We start from the raw sequence: 19,644 nt of genomic DNA, 5'->3' as shown, positions 1-19,644 counted from the left end.
GAGCTAATATTCCATAAACAGTAAAAAACTAAACAACTCCAGGCAGCCTAAAGCATCAGCAGACACCCTCTCCTGACCCTTCTCCATTACTGACTAAAGAGAAACGAGGATCAAATATCTAACTTTTATAACAGATGCAAAACAGTTTAGTTCTTCAGCTTTTGTCAGTTAAAGAAATGAACAGTGTTTCAGGGGGTTTGAAGTTTTGTCGTGAAGCCGCTCACCTCTTCTCCAGCAGCCACGTGTCTCTTTAGAAAAGTGGGGAATGTTGGAATTCCCTCCTGTAGAGATTGAGCTGTTTAATATTGTTTGTGTTTTTTCTCCTCAAGTCCAACAGTTATTACGACCAGCAGTCAAACACATTGCAGTGATGACAACACTGGAGGAAAAACCTAAAAGCCAGACCATAGTTTTACTACAGTAAACAAAGTCCAGCGATTCATGGTGATGATATGAAGTCCTGTCTTGGGAGTGAGGATGAGTCTAAGACTTGATTTATGCACAAAACCAGAGGCTCAGTCCGGTTCTAGGATTACTGTAGAAACACATTTACTGTAGTAACACATTGTCACTTCATATCAAAAGAGCAGGTTTGTACTGATGTAAGACAGGGGTGATGAATATATTTCAGTTTGTTTGTGTTTGGATCACTTCTTGTCTTACGTTGATGAGAAACCCTTAGGGTACATTTGAGTGGAAGAACAGAACCTCAAAAGATGACATCACTGAACAATGTCTGCGCACATGAACTCACCAGATTAGCCAGAGAGACATCAGCAGTTACTGAACTTTTCATTATGTACAGAGTGTAGCTCGCTACCCAGCCTGCCAAGACCTGACGGGTTGGGGCGGGTTTGCACAAACATTTTTTAACGATTATCGGGTTCAGTCACATCTGCTGACGCATCTCCTTGATTTTTTTACACTGCTGGAAAACACAGAGCTCTGATCAGATATGGACATAAACAAATAGAATGACCTTTGGCTCGGGTTTGGTTCGTTTTCTCTCGGGGTCGAACAGAAAAGTGCGACCTGACAGAGCCACATAGTGTAAATAGCATACATCTACATCCTCTTTTAAGTTGTGTGACAGTTTACTGGATGTGCAACAAGAAGTCTGTTTTACTGAAGGTTAGTGTCGAGGTACGCCAAGGTAAAAATGATCTAAAAGCATCTGGTTGGGGTTAAAAAGCCGTTCATCACTCTAACTTTGTGCACCCCCGCCCTTTGTTATATATCAGGTTGGCAGCGATATTGTCAGCTGCAAAATGCTGATGAATGTTTAGTCAGGTTATACCCAAGACTGACCCAGACTATTGTATAAGAATAAAGCAGACAAAAACAAAAGTGTTGTTCATTTTATTTCTACAAATATTTGACGCTCATTTACAGCAACAGAGGAATATTTGTTTAATCTGCAAAAGTAATTTAACTGCAACTGTGAGCGTGACATGGTTTTCAGATAACTTCCCTTCTCAGATTTGTACAATGATGACACATGTTTGATGACTGAACAGCAGCTCTTCCAAATGTTATGTGTATCACCACGAATGCAGAGAAGCCGCCCTTCAGAATCTGTTAGTGCAGTCCAACAGTGTTTTTTCTTATTAACTGCATGTTCTCTTTGAAACACCAGCACCACTCAGAGCAGTTGAGTACATTCAGAATAGTTTTTTAAAAATAGTTTTTCCACATGATAAAAAAAAAAACATTAGAAAATAGTACAAAAACACATATGATAGATTAAACACTGTTGCTAACTCGACCGCTACAAGCCACTGTTACAACGTGCCACTGAAGGGTTGTCTGGCAGATCCTTATAAGATCACACCGTCTGTGTCAGGAGGCAGTGTTGTGTTCAAATGACTTCAATAAATTAAAACAAAAGGGGAAACACCAAGCAATATAATAGGCTTGTATTTCCAAGTGTGGGCAGCGATCATACTTTCATATGAGAAGGAATCTGCCCCAGAATTATTAATTCCACATTTGAAACTAACATACAAAATGACATAGCAGAAACCTGATGGAAACTAAATAACGTCAGTGCTTGGTTGATATTACATTTTTTGGGTATTGTGCATTTTCAGATATTGATGAAGAAAGATACACTCTTGGCATTTTCCCAGTTGGAGCATATGGTCAATAAAATATGAACAAAAAAAATGTTCATCCAGCATGTTTGTCAGTTCCGATGTCTTCAGTTGACAATGACCTGCTCTATAATTTATTCACTTTTCCCACTGAAAGCAAAAAAAAGGAAGGTCTTTTCTCTTACTTTTTTCATTGACTTTTAAGTCACAGAACAGGGGGTTACTCATCTTCATGAAATCCACTATGTCCACCTATTCTATGTTTCTTCTTCCTTTGCGTGGCCTAATGTGTCCAAGGCACTGGGATTTCTTGGGGAACTGTCTTGTGGGTGACAGGTGACCAAGGGGCCACTGGGGGGCAGAGTCATCTGTAAAGCAGCACAGAGGCTCAGTAGGGGTACGATGAGATGGAGATGTAAATGATGAAGATGCTCTGGTAGGTGATGCGGCCCTGCAGCGAGATGGTGGTGGCCTGCACCTTCAGCCGCACAAGTCCCGCTCTGTCCAGAGCCCGCAGGGTGAAGATGATCCCCCTGCCGGACTCGTCTCTAATGCCAAACACCCGGCCCATCACTCCCGTCTCTGCTTGTTGCTCAAGTATGGTGAAAGACGTGCGATCTTGCAGGACGCCTGACTCCGAGAAAGCCGACAGTCGTACCACATTGTGATTAGCTGGAATGCCAGAGGGCACAGTGAGCAGCTTGTATTGCAGGAGCAGAGGAGAGCCGCCTGTGGCACAGTCCAAAGAGCAGGGCCTGTAACATGTCCTTTAAAAAAGTCAACAGGAAAGAGAAAGTTGTCACTGCCAGGTCAGGATTAAAATATCTCACAGCTCCTAGTGTTTTTTAAACACTCTACAATACACTGCAGTCATGCAATTTACCCAGGGCTGGCACCAGTCTGAAAGGAAGCAGGGCAGGGTGTATCCAGGCACTGGTATCCTCCTCTGGTGTTGAAACACATCTGATTGTGTCCACACTGGATGCCTTGTTCTACACACTCATCAATGTCTAACGGTAGACACAGAGGAGAAGTTAGCTGTAATCATGTAAAGTAAGAAACTTAAGTACTTGGTTTGTAAAGGGTTTAAGTAAGCTCTTACCTTTACAGCTCCTGCCATTGGGTAAGAGCTGATAACCTGGGGGACACAGGCACTGGAAACTGCCAATGGTGTTCCGACACTCGTGTTGGCATGGCTTCCTGAGCAGACACTCATCCACATCTGCACAGAGAGTGATGAGACTTAGTATTAACATCCGTTCTGATTTGATCACAAGTGGTCAGTGTGAAGTTTGCCTGTTCACACCTGGTATTGAAATGTGTCTCCTGTGAACACCTTTGATCGGATCTCACTCCCCTGCACTATATGCAAATAATCACGACTGTCATTTGTGTTTGTGAAGAGTATACAAATGTGTCAGAAGTCGCCGCGTTTGAGTGTCGGCATTAGAGAGAGAAGTCAGGCTGGGTTAGATTAATCTCATGCAGCGCTGCTCTGAAGAAAGATTTGACCAGTTTAGGAACCTTATCAATCAGACCACCTCAGGGTGTTTGGATCTCAGGACTCATATCGGTGCGTTCACACACACATTAAGCGCTGATCACTTTTGATCGGATCACTTGGGACAGATGTTAATACCTCATCTGTATGGGGTCAATGAAGCTGACAGTATGATGTGGACATACTGTTCTTTGTTTTGAATACTGCACATGGGAACTAGTTTGGATGCACACTCACCAACACACGTTCCGTCTCTGTTGGTGTACCCTGCAGGACAGCTCTGTCTGGTGATGCGAGACACTCCGTGAGAACGTGAGAGGATTGGCCTCCCCAGAGACGACACTAGCTGCGGGTGAACTCTTGCCCTGACTCTGGTCCCATTGGTGAAGGTCTGCCCTCTCTCCAGCCCTGCACAGGAGCGTCCATCCCCAAGCAGCACAGTACCGGGTGGGCACAGGCACCTGAAGCTGCCAGGCACATTGCGGCACTGGAAGGCACAAGGGTTTGGTGTCTGCTGGCATTCGTCAATGTCTGGAAGGTAAAAAAAAAACACTCATGTTGATTGTGCTCTTCATCAGAGCATCATTGTTGAGTTGTATAACAAAAAAAGACGCAGCAGATATCGTACCCAGACATGGAAGTCCTACTCCTTGTGTTCGATAACCTCTGGAACATGCACAGCCGTAACCTCCGATTGTGTTCTGACAGATCTGAGTGTAGCGACACATGTGGCTTCCATCCTGGCACTCATCAATATCTGAAAAATATGTAGTTAATAACAACTTATCAGCCAATCAACAAAAAACAGCATTTCTCTTATCTCTGTAAAAAAGCAGTTGAGACCATTGTTGAGATGTCGGTGGTGCAGTTAGGACGACAGTCTCCTAAGTGTGTTGCCTCCTGTTATAAAGAGGATCTTTGTTTCTTCCATCAGAAGTTTTGTCTCATTAACAACTAACAGACTTTTCAAAGCTTAGTGGGGGATCAGTAGTGACCTCTTGCTGTTTCATGTGCTTAAACCATCCTGTGAAATCTGATCTGGTGTTATGCAACTTAAAATGCAGCTTGAGGTTGTTAGAAGCTTCCAGTTTAAATCACCAACGGTCTTGTTGGCTTTTGCTGATTATGTTAATGAAAGAAAAAAACATGCATTTTTTTTAGGTCAAAACAAATTCTATGAGCTCCAGAGTGTGGTGCTGATGTCTCTGATGGATGTAGAAATGGTTTATGTTTGGTGGAAAAGTACATTTAGCAGCCTGTATGAAAACAAAGTGGATGTATGACAGCCACTTACCCTTGCAGGCTCCATTGTCTGCTTTGGTCATGCCTGCCGGACAGCTGTCGAAACACTGGTATCCTCCCTCTGTGTTACGGCACTGCTGGTGAGCCGGGCAGATGTTTCTCATGCACTCATTGATATCTGTAATAGTGCAACCAATAATTAAGTTATGTTGTCAGGGATAATATTCCAGTTTGGATAAAACATACTCCTTAATCGAACAAGGGTGGATTGAAAAGTTTGAATTGCATTTCCCTGACATTTGTAACATCTCGTTGACATGTGTAAGCTTGAATATTGAGCTGACTGACCAATGCAGCGATGTCCTGACAGCTGATATCCAGGGTGGCAGATACAGCGGAAGGAGCCCAGAGTATTGAGGCACTGATGCTGGCATGGTGAGAGAGCAGACTCCTGGCACTCATCCACATCTGAAACATACAATTCACACGTCCGGTTTAATAAATCTACTCTGGTACGTTATGAGAAGTGACATTTTTCTACAAATATTATAGGGCAATAACTGAGAAAGGGACAGTGTACAACATCCACAGTCGGAGATAAGTGGTTGTGCCTCCATATGCAGTGTTGAGCAGACGGTTTAACGGTGATTAACAGTGACTTGCCTTCACAGCTGGTTCCTGTGATGCTGGGCTTAAATCCTGGGCCACACTTGGCCTGACAGCGATACGTGCCCACTGTGTTGACACACTGCTGGTTGTAGTGACACATGTGTGAGCCCTGGGAACACTCATCGATATCTGCATGGTGGTATAGAAACAAGAAGTCAAATGTGGAGGTAGAGGATTAGATGAAGACGAGAGCTGAAACTGGGACAGTGTCATAGAATACCTGGTAATTATCAAAAGACAGGTCTTTTGGTCTCACCTTGGCATGTGTTGGTCTCTGTAGAGATGGTGAAACCAGATGGACAGGCGCAGGTAAAACCTCCCATGATGTTGTTACAGGAATGAGAGCAGGGAGTCTGCAGTGCACACTCATCTTCATCTAATGAGAAAACATTTGATCATAATAAAAGTGGCACAGTGACAAATGTTCAAAGATAAATGAGGCTTTAAAGAAAGGAAAGCAACATACCAGCACAGTAGGAGGCTGTGTCAAGAGTGAAACCTTTAGGGCATGAGTCTCCATAACCATCTGCAAACACAGAGTCCATTCAGTGTTAGTCGTGTCAGTGTTTTAGATCCAGGCTCTCATGTAATGTGGTCATAGTTTTAAATGATTCTAATGTGTTCCACAGACCTGGTATGAGTAGGCTGGCAGTGATGTGGAAGTCCAAAGTGAGAGTAAACATGTTATAGACGCTGTTCATCCCAGAGACCTTGAGCAGCTGGAGCAGAGGGCCCTGGCGCTCCTCCTGGTCCTCGTAAATAATGGTGTGATTACAGCGGAGCACCATGGGGTTTCCTCCTCTCTGGTGGGTCTGCGATGACCAGGAGTACAGCTGCCCTTGGCCCGTCTGCACGTATGACTCATCAAATTCCTGCAGGACACGAACAAAATCGGAGAATTAAGGATTAAGTCAACAAATTCTCCGTTCAGAAATATCTCAGGTCTTTGAGCAGTGAACAAACCTGGAGGCTCAGATGAGAAGACGACAATGAAGGAGGAACAAATCCATTAACTACAATGTCGATTAGTAGAACTCCCTCAGAATCCACCCCCCGGGCCACGTGGGTCAGACGGAGGATCTCACCTGTTTGAAGGGATAAAAAGAAAATAGTAAAAAGCTCACTGATTTACAAGCAGGGGAAGCATGGTGAAACTGGGGCAATGGCCTTTGTGTCAACTCATGCATATCAGGGGAAGTGAGTGCTGCCATCTGCTGGTTATTTTGCAAATTGCAAACAAGTATAAAACTCACCAGTCTCGAACTCCAGCTGGGACTCCTGTCTGAACTGGCCCTGAGTGAAGGAGTAGCCGTTTCTGGCTGCTCCGCTCTGCAGCGCAGTCGTCCAGTAGATGGGAGCGAACACAGACACCAGCACCCCCAGCAAAGGACCTGCAATACAACAGCTCAGGGTCTTTTACAGCTCATGGACATACTGAACAACAGCTGGATTATATCCCAAAATATATGTAATATACATCATGAATATGCTGTTACTTCTTTTGTCAAATCTATAACCTAAACTCTCTGCTGCTCACATCTACCCATAGAAGTAATTTAGAAGTGGAAACAAAACATGCTTTAACTTTTACCTTACTGCACGTCTAATGGAAAAAGCTGGAAATGTAGAATGAAGGATTTCAACCTCCAGTGGTTATAATGTGCTATCACTCACCCACGCTGGGAGGTATGTTGTCGAGGCGTGCCTGCAGAGTACTGCTGGCTTCTTCCACATTGTCTGAAATGTTGGCCTCCAGGAAGGACACGCCAAACTCCCTCTCATTCACCATGCCGATCAGGCTGCCTCTGGTCTTGCGAGGAGTCTCTCCTGTCAGTCAGAGTTTACAGGCACTGAAGTCAGTCATGTAATTATTTCTAGTTTAGTAAGTTTAGCTTAGTACATGTGTCTTAATTACCACATATCTTCACAACAGGGTTTCTGTGGAGTCTTAAAAGTCTGTAAAACGTCTTCAATAAATTCAAATATTAGGCTACATACTGGGCCTTATACGTTTCGGTAGGTCTTAATCATGTAAGCGTTCATTTAACGCTACTTGTGTTGTGTTTTCAAGAGAAATGTTATTGCGGCCTGTATATTTTGTTATTTGTTATTTTATTTATTATGGTCTTAAAAAGATGTTCAAATATCCTAAATATAACTTGTTGAAACCTGCAGACACCTGGTACATATGAAGTAATAATAGCCATGGCTGACATAGGGTAATGTGCCTTCAGTGTGTACATTCTGTCTGTAAGGTAAACTTCATCATGACTTATTTCATCCATACACACAAAAACATTCAGTAGGATCTTATAGGATATGGATATGACCTTGATAATAAAATGATATTATGAAGTTAATCAGTTCTAAAACACACAAGCAATGAAATTGTGTATATACACAATTTAAAGAACACAAAGACAAAAATGATTTGCACCTGGACAGAGACCAACATGACATTTCCTGGAATCGACACTGGGACTGCTGCATGATCGGCCCCCATTGGCTGGTTCCGGGTTGTTGCATAATCTGATTCGTTCTTGGAAACCTTGTCCACAGGTGATGCTACATGGACTCCACTCCTGCCAGTTGGAGTAGCCTCCATTGACTGTGGAATAGAGAAGACAGCATAATCATTCTTAGACTCTTTGAGAGCTACCGACTTGTGTGTATTTTTTTTTAGATTAGCTCAGAACTCACTCTGAACCTTGAGAGTAATGGTCCTCTCAACTGTTCCAGCTTCACTCTCGGCCACACACTGATACTCCCCTTCATCTGCAGCCTGTGGATCACACGAGTGAAAGACGAGAGTTTGGCTTAATTTTTCACTCTGAGGAGCGAATATTCTCTGACAGACACACAAACCTTTGATCATCTGTAGTTTTATGTTTAAAGACAGTTAAAATTACAGCAAAAAACCCTGACATTTTCTACAGGGCAGTTGAGACTTTAGTTTCATTGAACTGTTTGTCATAATAGATATTATTGGAGCAAGAAGAGGAAATTTCACATTAGAGCGCTCTGTGGGAAGGCCAGTCATCTGTCTGTGAGAAAGTCTCAGCTGCAGGCTCTGCAATTACAGCAGCAGTTAGAGACCTAACGAGGTTAGAGGCCGAGGAAAGAGGAGCAGAGTCTGGGAACATCCAGCTTTCTGTTCATCCCCTCCCTCTGTTGCTAATGCGGTTAGCCTCTGACTGAAGTGAATCTGATTTAGGTGGAAGCGCGACGCTGCAGGACAGTCACACGCTGTTTCTCTGCCTGAGGGGACTGCAGATGAAGCTCAGAAAGGATGAGTGCTGCTCCATTGTTCTCCGAGACATGAAAAGTAACGGTGTGAGTAGTGGGCTCAGGGGGGCTTCATCATTCAAACTTGAGTGCCTTGGCTGAATAACACTTGAGCTCTGCTGTATAATGTAGGAAGGAAAGGAGACTTTGTATTTACAGTGATTCTGTAAATGACCAAGGATCCGTTGAGAAGAGCCTGCATTCGGAGGGAACGCCGCAAGGGTTTTCCATCCCGCAGCCAGCGTAGCACAGGGCTGGGGTTTCCGTGGACTGGACAGTCGAGCATGGCCGAGCCACCCTGTACGACTGTCTGAGACATGTGGGCTTCACCCTTCAGCACCGGAGGCTCTGCAGGCACATAGCACGTAAGAGTAGTTCAACATATAATTAAGATGATATTATCTGTTGAAAGTTAAATGAGCAGCCTGGACTGATCCTTGACAAGAAGCTCACCTCTAATGCGGACAAATGACAGCGCTCGGATTGAGCCCACACTGTTTTCTGCAATGCACACATAGGTCCCAGCATCACTTGTAGTCACATTGTCGATTATGATGGAACTCCTGCCGGCCTCATCTATAGTGGCACCTGGAACATTTTCAATCACTACTGTCAGAGGAGTGGTTACATTTGAATTCAGTGGAAACAAAACCCCACAGTCCTGGGTTACATAAAATGCCAGTACTTCTCAATGTGGGCCCTTGCTTTATAAATGTGGGTGTGTAAATGAAGGGTACTTTCAAAAACAAAATCAGTCCGGTAGATCGCCTCCACCAGCAGCTGTGACACGGCAGCAGTGGCTACAGTGTAATCTAATGAAGCAACTGTGACACTCAGCGAAATGTTCACTAAAAGTACTTTTTTAACCAGTGACGGGCTCAAATTGTTATTCTGGGTCTTTAAGAGTCTGGCAACTTTACAAATATCTTGCTCAATGAGAAGTCTCACTCTATAGTCTCATGACATCGCTGTCTCTTTGTCCTCGTTAGCGCTCTTCAATTTGTAGGAGCTCTTTGTCCCATATTCTGGCTCACACAAGTAAACAAGTCTAGGAAAATGGGTGAGTGAGATTTGAAGAAATCAGTTTGGATTTACTGAGAGAAACAACTTTAGCAACATTTTTCTGAAGTTGTTGAAGTGTAGACGTGAAAGTGTTTTTTGACATTAGTTATCATTTAACCAAATGTATTTCACAGTGATCTATGAATACACATCCTCTTTCTCTGGTGTTGTCAGAAATTCCAGTAAGGGGCGTCTGTGTCAAAAACATGATATATGTTAAGTGACTTGTCTCAGACTGACCATGTGTCCATACAAGGAAACACATTTTCGCTACAAAAATCTCTCGCCTGGACAACAGTCTGCATGGTGTGTGATCAGAGACTAAGACCAATCGGTTTGAAGTTATTGGCTTCCAGAAATGCTATATAAGAAATATGTAACCTTTGTTATACGAGACGCTTAACTGACTTTACTGTGGTAAGATTGTCTCCATATATTGAATACAATATATTCTTGTTGAGCGAGACATGTTTAATGCTGCCAGACTCTTGGCAAAAACCTAGAATAGCATTTTGAGCCTTTTTATTGGGGGAAAAAGCCCCTTTAGTGGACATTTCTTGGACTGTCACACATTTAAAAAATAGGGATCAGTTTGAAAAATACTGGAATTCCCCTTTAAGTACCTCAGCACCAAGCTTTATGAACATGAAAATACTAAAGACGTGTTGCTGTAGAAGTGTCAAATTTAAAAGCAATACCTGAGTAGGGGGAGTTGTTAACAGTCCAGGAGATGACAGGAGAAGGTGTTCCCTGGGCGTGGCAGGACAAGGCCAGACTCTGTCCTTTGTTCAGGGTTACGTCACCGGGCAGCTCCTTGAAGGCAGGCCTCATGTTGATGGACAGACGGATGTCTTGTCTCACTGAGCCCGCTGCGTTTGTGGCCACGCATGTGAACACTCCAGCATCCCCTGGCTGTGTGAAGAAAGTAATCACTGCTTATTCTAAAACCGCAGACTTGGACAGAGATGAAGTTGTTAATGCAGTAAAGAATAATGGCTCATACCTCAGCTCTCTCAATTATCAACTCTCCTGATCGCAGGACAGTGAATTTGCCAGGACGGTTGGCCATGATTGCACCATCCTTCTCCCATGACACTCTGGGTTCTGGTGAACCCTGAGCAGCACACGGCAGCAGAGCCTGAAATCCCTGCATGACTGACAGCTCTGTCTGTGCAGGAGGAATCAGGGGCGGGACTGAAATGAAATTACATCATTAATTTAATGATATAACTCCTATAACTTAATTTAACTATCTTGAAGAGCCTTCACTCACTTTGAATAACTAGTCTCATGTCCTGGCTGGTTCTGCCGGCGAGGTTTTTGGCAGTACATGTGTAAAGGCCGGCATCACTGCGCTGCGTTGAAGTAATTGCCAGAGTTCCATTGGCAAAGATACGTATATGTGTGCTGTCGACCACAGGCCTCCTCTCTTTGTGCCAAGTAACTTCAGGTTGCGGCTGCCCATCAGCTGCACACTCCAGACTGACTGGCTGGCCCAGCACTGCAGTGTACTCCACACGAGGAACGCTCAACACCGGTGGAACTGGAGAAATATGTGGTGAACAGTTATTCATTTCATTTATAAATGTCGAAAATGGCTTTGAAGGGAGTTAGGAGCAACTGGTTACAATATTTCAATGCAAATGGGAGTTTTGTTACTGTGCCCATACTACTGTGATGTACAATTTCACCAATTCCTTCACATCTGTCCATGTTACCTTGAAGGACTAGCTTGGTCCTGCCCACAGCTACGCCGGCCTCATTCTTTGCCAGGCACTGGTAAGTCCCCGCATCACCAAGCGTGACACGAGAGAACTTCAGGGCTCCATTTGAGAGAACAGCCAGTCTGTGACCTAAGATAAAACATAAAGTTGCAAGAGCGGGACAGTCTGACTTCAGTATCTTCACTAATCAGTTTGATAAAGTAGATCTTATATGGAGTGTAGAAAGCTGTTCTGATATTTTATATATTGTTACCTGCTGCTATGGGAACTCCCTCTCTTTGCCAGTTGATGGATGGTCTGGGGAAGCCTTGAGCCTCACAGGGTAGAACAGTCCCATGATGCAACACCACCTGTACTTCCTCTGCCATTGGCCTGATCTCTGGAGGCTCTACGGGCAGGGAGGAACAATTACATTACCATATGGCTTTTCCAATGTTTTGTTATAATAATTCCAACACACAACATTCACAGAGTGACCTGTGGCTGGTCCCTAAGAGCCCACCTTGCACTGTGAGAGACATGTGTTTGTGTGCCACGCCGGCTGGGTTGCGGGCTGAGCATGTGTATCTGCCAGCATGACTTGGAACCGCAGCAGTAATCTCCAGCACTCCTGAATAGAAGAGTAGAGATACACAGTTGAATATAGTCCTTGCACATTCAAACATGATGTATAATTATAAAAGATGACTAGAGCTGCTCAGACATGTTGTCTTACCCGTGGGAAGGACACGGTAAGTTCCTCCTCTGGAGCCCAGTTTGGTGCCTCCCTTTGTCCATGTGATGGTGGGCTGAGGACGTCCTTGTACGTGACAAGGCAGCACCACAGGAGACATTTTCACAGCCGTCACAGTCGTGACATCGTCTTCAATCGTTGGTGGGACTAAAAGAGAAAATAGAACATGTATCAATTCAGCCAGCTGAGATTCTTTTCTACAGTCTGCTTATTGTACACAATTCAATACCTTGTACAATGACCTCAATGACCCGGCGCTCCTCCCCAACATCGTTGACGGCAGTGCACTCAAAGTAACCTTCATCCTCACTGGACGGTGACAGAAGAACAAGGGACCCCGAGGACAGACTCCTGGACAAAGAAGATATACTGCCTCAGTTTTTACACTTTTTACAGCTGAGTGAGTTGTGATGCACGCATGCTGTGTATACACAGTGGATCCAGCCATAGCCTTTACCTGTACGCTCCTGGCAGCTGACTGATATCAAGTGGAGTGCCGTTCCTCTTCCAGGACACCTTAGGTGGAGGTATACCTGTAATCTCACAGCTCAGCACAGCTCTAATCCCTGTGGTCACTGTCACGTTGAATGGACCAGGACTGATTGAAGGACCCACTGCAGGAGACAGGACAGCTTTAGCTACAGCTGTACAGAGTATATCTGGGTTTAAACATGACAAACTACGCTAAAATCTAACACAGGGACAGAACTATATCTCTGTGCTATAAACATAAAAAGGAAACACCACATAGAGTAACTGTTTTCCTTCGCTACATTTACCAAACACCCGTAGATCAATCCCCCGGTGATCTGAGCCCGCCTGGTTGGACACGGTACAGTAGTAACGACCAGCATCACTCAGCTGAGCCGCATGTACACGCAATGAGCCTTCTGATATCGTGTACCTGAAACGAACGCACAATGACAAGATGCATGGATGGACAGACGCACCAAAGTTTGAAGCTGTGTCTGCTTTTGATATGGCAGGTTGACCTGTTGTTAATTTACATACTTTTTGTTATCTAGAGACACAGGGAAGCCATCTTTTCTCCATACGACTGTGGGCGAAGAGTCATCTTCAACTTCACAGGGTAAACGGGCATCCTGGCCCACATGGGTGGCCACCAGTGAACTGCTCTCCCTTATTACTGGTGGCACTAGAAGAGTAGGAAGTGACATCCATGTAGTTTGACCTGGCTTTAACAAGTTAAAATATTTCTGACTATTGATTACTGACAGGTAGACTTACACAGAATCTCCACTGTGAAAAGCAGACTGGTGCTTCCAGCCATGTTGGTGACCACACAGCTGTACTGGCCGCTGTCGTCTGGCTTGACTTCCTGTATCTCCAGGTACTGACCCCCTGCCAGCCTCTGGATACGACCCCCTGGCTAATATCATGAGAGCAGGGTAAGAAGGAAGACAAAGTGTGAGTCAGGAGATGGCTTTTAGTTCAATACCTGTGTTTTTACCAACTCTGTACCTGCAGCTTGGCCTCATCCTTGTACCACTCTATATCAGGAGGGGGGTCACTGTCTGCCAGGCACTCCAAGGTCAGGTGTCCATTAACTGGCACTGTCAATGTTCTCACATCACCAGAGCCATGGAGGGTGGGGGGGACTGAAACACAAACACATTAAGTGATGAACTTCTCTAAGGTGAGACCAGAATTATTGTGATTAAAAATAATATATATATATATATATATATATATATATATATATATATATATATATATATATATATATATGATCGATTCTAAAGAAGACATATCACCTTGTGGAACAAATAAACTTAAATTCTTAACTTTAGAAATAGAATGCAGAATTTATAAAGATGAGCGTCATTACCCAAATCCCTTTAGTTTACGTGGAGCATTAATCTCAGCAGTTTAATAAGTCTAAACACCACTGTGTCAAATTTTATTCATAGCAAATGTGCAGACATGCAACAAGGGGGCTGCATGATGTAAAATATATTAACTCTGGCATTAATCAAACTAGAAATGATGTGTGTGATAACACCTTAGCTGGAATTTGCTGCCAAACCAAGACTGTTTTATTTTAGTCCAAACACAGATTTTTACTTCTGAAAGCAGAGATCAAACCACAGGTGTGGTTCAGGGGGAAGCTCAGGGGGAAGAAGTGATGATGACATTGAAAAGAACAGCTGCTGTCACCTTGGACTCTGACCCAGTGGTTTTTTCCATCCTCTCCAGCCAGGCTGCTGGCCAAGCAAGTGTACAGACCTGCATCCTGCACCTATAAACACATGGTATTAATCAGTTTGAGTGGGTCTTGCATAACTGTGCTGTATTAACATGAACTGATGCTGTTAAAAAGTTCAGTCTTTCATTAGTTAGAGCATCTAAATTCTGGCTATTCAGACAAATGCTTGTGCGTTTTAAGCATCTTCAAATTTTTCTATCTATAATCTAAATCCCAAATGTAAACTGCATCAAGCATAAATGTCTTTTTGTCTTTTCTTTGAACAAGGTAATCTTTATATTGTTTATCTTTGGCACAAAGTTTCACCAAATTATCTAATTATTTGAACAACTTTGCAGTATTATCACATGCCGTCAGTTTGTAATTTACCTGAACTTTGCTAATCCTGACAAAGTGTCCATCCTGCTGAACAATGTCCGCTCCTTCTAAGGGGCGACCATCTTTGAGCCAGCTGAGGGTGGGGGGTGGGACGCCCACAGCCGAGCACTCCAGCTCCAGTGGACTGTCCACTGCTATGGTCAGCTCTGGAGAGCTGGAGCTGGAAATCTTTGGAGGCTCTGGATTAGAGAAATTAATGTGTCGGGTCAGTTGTACAAGGAGTTTAAACTGTGATTTAGATTAAATATGAGATTGTTTTTGGAATTACCAAGAACAGTGAGGTTAAAGCTCTTTGTGCTGCTTCCGGCCTGGTTACTGGCCACGCAGCTGTAGAGGCCAGCATCTGAGGGTGCCACGTCGGGCAGCTGCAGCCGCGTCTCCTGTCCATCCAGCAGCAGGTTGCGGTGAAGGGACAGCGGCTGGCTGTCCTTCATCCACGTTAGTGTGGGAGGGGGAACACCACGTGCCTCGCAGGTTAACGTGACCAAGGATCCTTGGACGACTGTAACTGGCTCCACTGGTTCCACATGATCAACACCTGGGGGCACTGTGGAACATACACAGAAACATCTGTAGGAAACCATCAGATCCAAAATGCTAAACTGAAAAAGCTCTTGTGGAAATCATTGGGTGGTATGTTATGACTGTACCTTGGACCTGGACGTCATAGCTAAGCTCAGCTAGTCCAGCTCGACTGCGTGCCACACATGTGTAAACTCCAGAGTCTGACAGCTGCACAGGAGAGATCCTATTTTATAAAGAAAAGGGGACGTTTAGCATTACCTCACTTATAAACATGCAATCTCTTTGCAAAACAACCATGTTTGCTTTCAGCTTTCTTTGTCTAAACTGACCTCAGCACAGAGTCACCAGAGAGGAGGCGTGCACGGGGAGAGAGGAGCAGCGGACGTCCGTTCCTCAGCCAGCTGATTTGAGGTGGAGGGTTTCCTGCCGCCTGACACTCCAGAGTCACGGCGCTGTCCTGTGTGACCTGCACCTCCTTGGGGACAGTGGTCTCCCCAGAGATGGATGGAGGGACTGCAGCAAGTCAAATTGAATTAAAGGGAATCACTCAGGACTAACAAAGACGCACAAAAGTAAAAGTTCCAACTGACCTAAAACAAAGAGGGTGTAGATTTTGCTTTCCTGTCCGGCCGGGCTGAAAGCCAAGCATGTGTACGTCCCAGAATCCTCGGGACTCAGCCTCAGTAATGTTAGCGTGCTGCCATCAGGGGTTACACTGTCGGGTTACAAAGACGCATCATGTTTTCACATTAATGCCATGTGTTGCCATGTGCCATCCTGTTTCACCCAGCATTGATTATGCGCCTACCCCAACCTCTGAATCACTTTCCCATCATTATTATCATCATCCCACGTTTTTTCTCACGGTCACACACGCACATGTACATACACAGGCACACAGACATTTGTTGTCTCTGGCTGTTGTGGTTGAAATGACCAAATAAGCTGCCGAACAGCTGTAAAGCAGCTGCTCTTATGTTTCTCATGATGAAATTAGGCAAAGAACTATAAACGCCTCCATCTGTCCACATATCCCTCTGTCATGCACATTATCTTTGACGTTGATGATTAATATTGTAATTTCCTAAACCTGCAGGGGTGGGTGTTGATCGATCGATGCAGAACAATTATTACACCTATTAATTCACACTGTTCCATGCGCTGGCAGTAACTGCTAATGACTTACGAGATGTGACGGCTGTCCGATCCCTCTAAAGTCACTCCGTCTTTCAGCCAGCTGAGGCGGGGCGTGGGGGTTCCAGTTGCTCTGCACTCCAGGGTCAGCTCCTCTCCCATGGGTGCACTCACGTCAGCTGGGTGGTCAGAGTCCAGGATGGTGGGCGATACTGGGTAGGACAAGGATTACTCTTAAATGGCACTTTTATCAACAGCATGTACAGTTAGCTCAAGGATAAGTGTCTCTTATTTTGCAGAGAGCTCTTTACCCTGCACTGTGAGTGTGTAGTCCTTCTGTGTGCGGCCCTCGCTGTTCTTTGCCACGCAGGTGTATGTTCCAGCATGTGACAAAGTGAGAGGCCCCAGCTCCAGTCGGTTCCCTCGAACAGACCACTGCCACTGCAGACTGCTCTCTGGACAGCAAACATATTCACAAACACAAGCTGTCAGGCACAAGTCTCTATTGTTCCCATTCTGTATATCTTTTATCTGTTATCTTACCAATAGGTGCTCCATCTTTGAGCCAGGTGATGCTGGGGACGGGGACCCCTGTGGCCTCACATATCAGCCCCACATGGGAGCCCAGGGTGTAGTTTAGAGACTCCTGGAGAGGCCCAGCAAGGACAGGTGGAACTGTGGAAATATATTTGGAGGATAAAACAACTGCCTTTTAGAGAAAGTTTTTTTATTTTGAGAACACAGCAAAGATATTCTCACCATGAACCGTCAGTCTGAATGTCCTGTCCACCTGTCCCGCCATGTTGGACACTTTGCAAGTGTAGGTGCCACCATCTGTCATCTAGAAGCCAAAGAAGAAAGTTGTTTTGGTGAAGGATGCTGCATTTTGAGAACAGGCATAGAAGGGACATGGATCCTTGCTGCTGTGCTCGTTGGTGCGTCCATTGAATCAGGTGAATTAACTTAGAACTGGGTTCAAATGCATCCGGTCAAAAAGAGTTTGAGGGCTGTGTCTTGTCACATATGCAGCTGTGTCTCCTGCTCACCCAGTCTTTTCTAGTCTGTATTTTCTTTTTAAATATGCTTTAAAATACACTGTTCCACCTGTGGGCCACTTTGGCCCTGGTAGCACTATTTCACTATTGTACTGGACTCACGTATTCATACAACTTTGACAACTTGTTTGAAAGCTCTAAATCTCCTTGGCAAAAGCATTTTAGGATCCCCATATCTCTGCTACAGCTGTTGACACAGGATAGGTTTCAGTTTTTGTTATTGGTACATTATTTTCAGGCTTTTGCACAATGTTGTTGCACAAGTAAAGGCTGGAAATCAAATGTGACCCCTGTTGAAAGCCACTCCCAAAAACTATTTTTATTGTTTTGTTTGCTGCCTCAAACGTGTATGATGTAACATTTTCCCCGACCTGAACTCCTGTGACCTCCAGCTGGTGACGATCCATCTTCAGTCCGTTCCCTGCAGCCAATTGCAGCCCGTTCCTATACCATGTGACCTCAGGCTCGGGAACACCATGGGCTTCGCATCTCAGTGTGACAGAGGAGCCAACCTGAGGGGTAACCAAGTCTGACTCAGCATCAAGTCGGGGCTTCAGGGTGGGCAGGACTGTTGGTTGGCAGATACACAGAGGACATGATCTCAGTTTGATTCATTCAGAGTTGGTATGAGTCACTCCTGGACTATGCATGCTCACAGCTGGCCTGGGGTAAACAGATCTTTTGCCCAGACAGTGTTTTGAGATTTGATCATCTGTATATATATGTAGCTAAATTGTGCAGATGTGTCACCATGTGTTTGCTCACCGTAAACACTCAGGAGAATATTCTTCTGGTCTTGGCCTGCTGAGTTGGTGGCTGTGCAGACATACTGCCCTGCATCCTCCAGTCTCGCCCGGGTCAACTGTAGCATCTGGCCGCCTGACACATGAAAGCACGATATCGAATTTAATATCACTGCTTGATTTTTATTCAAACAAAGGAAATTCTCCTGACATAAGAATTATTTGTCTGCACGTGGCCGAGTGCTGACCTGGCAGGACGTTGATGCCGTTGCCAATCAAGTGGACCTCTCCGTCTCTGGTCCAGGTGATCTCTGGAGGAGGGTACGCTTGGACGTCACACAGCAAAGACACCATGTGGCCTTCGATCACACCAACTTCCTCTTCCTTGCTGCCAATTATTCTCGGAGGCACTGGAAGAGAATGAAACAGTTATGTGGTACAAGTAGAGGGCAGGAGTTGTGTACTTCTGCTTCCTCCCACAGTCCAAAGACCTACTGCTTAGGTAATGGGAGCCTCTAAATGGTTTGTATGAGGTAATGTGAGTGTGAATGGTTGTTTGTCTGGTCATGTCCAGATCTGGTATTAAAATCCATCCTGAGAGATCACAAGTGGTCAGCGTTAAGTTTGTCTGTTCACACCTGGCATTGAAATCCTGTCCTGAGTGTTCCTCACTTGTCACTTCCTCGCTCTATATGCAAATAATCACATACATCATTTGTGTTCCTGACGTGTTTTTTTTTACACAGTCTGAGTGTACAGATGTGTCCGTTGTCACTGTGTTTGTGTCGTTACGAGAGAGAGCGGTATAGACAGAGGGGAGTCAGGAGGGGCTGAATGAATTTCTTGCAGCTGTGTTGCTGTGAAGTAAGATTTTACCAATTTAAGAGACGTATCAATCATTATGTAGTGATCATTGTTGATATTGGGGGAGTGGCCACAAACAAATCAGCGTATGAGCACAGAGAAGAGTAAACATGCTTGATTCATTGTGAAACTGTGGTTGGTCGGTGGCCATCAGCTGAGTTGGGAGGTCCCACATATGTGACCAAGGACACATTTGAATGTGTAAGAGAATGTGTCCACATGCGTCCCAGACCACTTCCAAATGTGGGGTAAAGCTCTTTTCTTACCTTGCACTGTCAGACTGAACAACTTCTCAACTGTTCCAATCTTGTTCTCAGCGATACACAAATACCCGGCCATGTCGGAAACCTGGACACTGAGGAGCTGTCAGATGGGATTTGAGTGTTATTCTTCGAGGTTACACGTCACA

At 44.7% G+C, this 19,644-nt stretch overlaps 1 protein-coding gene across 1 annotated transcript in view; it reads right to left on the bottom strand.

Moving 5' to 3' along the window:
* Positions 1-1,343: 1,343 nt before the first annotated feature.
* Positions 1,344-19,644, bottom strand: part of hmcn2 (hemicentin 2) — a 48,262-nt gene continuing 29,961 nt past the window's right edge. The window contains exons 37-81 of the mRNA XM_035165673.2: positions 19,502-19,598; positions 18,620-18,781; positions 18,394-18,507; positions 18,000-18,196; positions 17,333-17,414; positions 17,117-17,248; positions 16,885-17,028; positions 16,626-16,785; positions 16,030-16,154; positions 15,769-15,952; positions 15,565-15,662; positions 15,183-15,461; positions 14,906-15,093; positions 14,488-14,569; positions 13,792-13,928; positions 13,558-13,699; positions 13,321-13,465; positions 13,089-13,213; positions 12,767-12,923; positions 12,539-12,660; positions 12,292-12,456; positions 12,079-12,186; positions 11,830-11,964; positions 11,571-11,705; positions 11,126-11,395; positions 10,856-11,046; positions 10,551-10,764; positions 9,244-9,378; positions 8,948-9,138; positions 8,206-8,287; positions 7,943-8,113; positions 7,180-7,332; positions 6,759-6,896; positions 6,469-6,590; positions 6,137-6,377; positions 5,972-6,031; positions 5,762-5,881; positions 5,500-5,634; positions 5,185-5,304; positions 4,889-5,014; positions 4,223-4,351; positions 3,832-4,125; positions 3,196-3,315; positions 2,977-3,103; positions 1,344-2,860 (exon numbers count right to left, since the gene is read on the bottom strand). Of these exons, the coding sequence (XP_035021564.2) occupies positions 2,482-2,860; positions 2,977-3,103; positions 3,196-3,315; positions 3,832-4,125; positions 4,223-4,351; positions 4,889-5,014; positions 5,185-5,304; positions 5,500-5,634; positions 5,762-5,881; positions 5,972-6,031; positions 6,137-6,377; positions 6,469-6,590; positions 6,759-6,896; positions 7,180-7,332; positions 7,943-8,113; positions 8,206-8,287; positions 8,948-9,138; positions 9,244-9,378; positions 10,551-10,764; positions 10,856-11,046; positions 11,126-11,395; positions 11,571-11,705; positions 11,830-11,964; positions 12,079-12,186; positions 12,292-12,456; positions 12,539-12,660; positions 12,767-12,923; positions 13,089-13,213; positions 13,321-13,465; positions 13,558-13,699; positions 13,792-13,928; positions 14,488-14,569; positions 14,906-15,093; positions 15,183-15,461; positions 15,565-15,662; positions 15,769-15,952; positions 16,030-16,154; positions 16,626-16,785; positions 16,885-17,028; positions 17,117-17,248; positions 17,333-17,414; positions 18,000-18,196; positions 18,394-18,507; positions 18,620-18,781; positions 19,502-19,598 (6,933 nt within the window). The 3' untranslated portion in view covers positions 1,344-2,481. The remainder of the gene's footprint in view (positions 2,861-2,976; positions 3,104-3,195; positions 3,316-3,831; positions 4,126-4,222; positions 4,352-4,888; positions 5,015-5,184; positions 5,305-5,499; positions 5,635-5,761; positions 5,882-5,971; positions 6,032-6,136; positions 6,378-6,468; positions 6,591-6,758; positions 6,897-7,179; positions 7,333-7,942; positions 8,114-8,205; positions 8,288-8,947; positions 9,139-9,243; positions 9,379-10,550; positions 10,765-10,855; positions 11,047-11,125; positions 11,396-11,570; positions 11,706-11,829; positions 11,965-12,078; positions 12,187-12,291; positions 12,457-12,538; positions 12,661-12,766; positions 12,924-13,088; positions 13,214-13,320; positions 13,466-13,557; positions 13,700-13,791; positions 13,929-14,487; positions 14,570-14,905; positions 15,094-15,182; positions 15,462-15,564; positions 15,663-15,768; positions 15,953-16,029; positions 16,155-16,625; positions 16,786-16,884; positions 17,029-17,116; positions 17,249-17,332; positions 17,415-17,999; positions 18,197-18,393; positions 18,508-18,619; positions 18,782-19,501; positions 19,599-19,644) is intronic.

Source organism: Hippoglossus stenolepis, chromosome 9 (assembly GCF_022539355.2).
Source record: "Hippoglossus stenolepis isolate QCI-W04-F060 chromosome 9, HSTE1.2, whole genome shotgun sequence".
Classification (NCBI taxonomy): domain Eukaryota; kingdom Metazoa; phylum Chordata; class Actinopteri; order Pleuronectiformes; family Pleuronectidae; genus Hippoglossus; species Hippoglossus stenolepis.
Note: the sequence above shows the minus strand (reverse complement) of the source record. Positions and strands in the feature narration are given on the sequence as shown.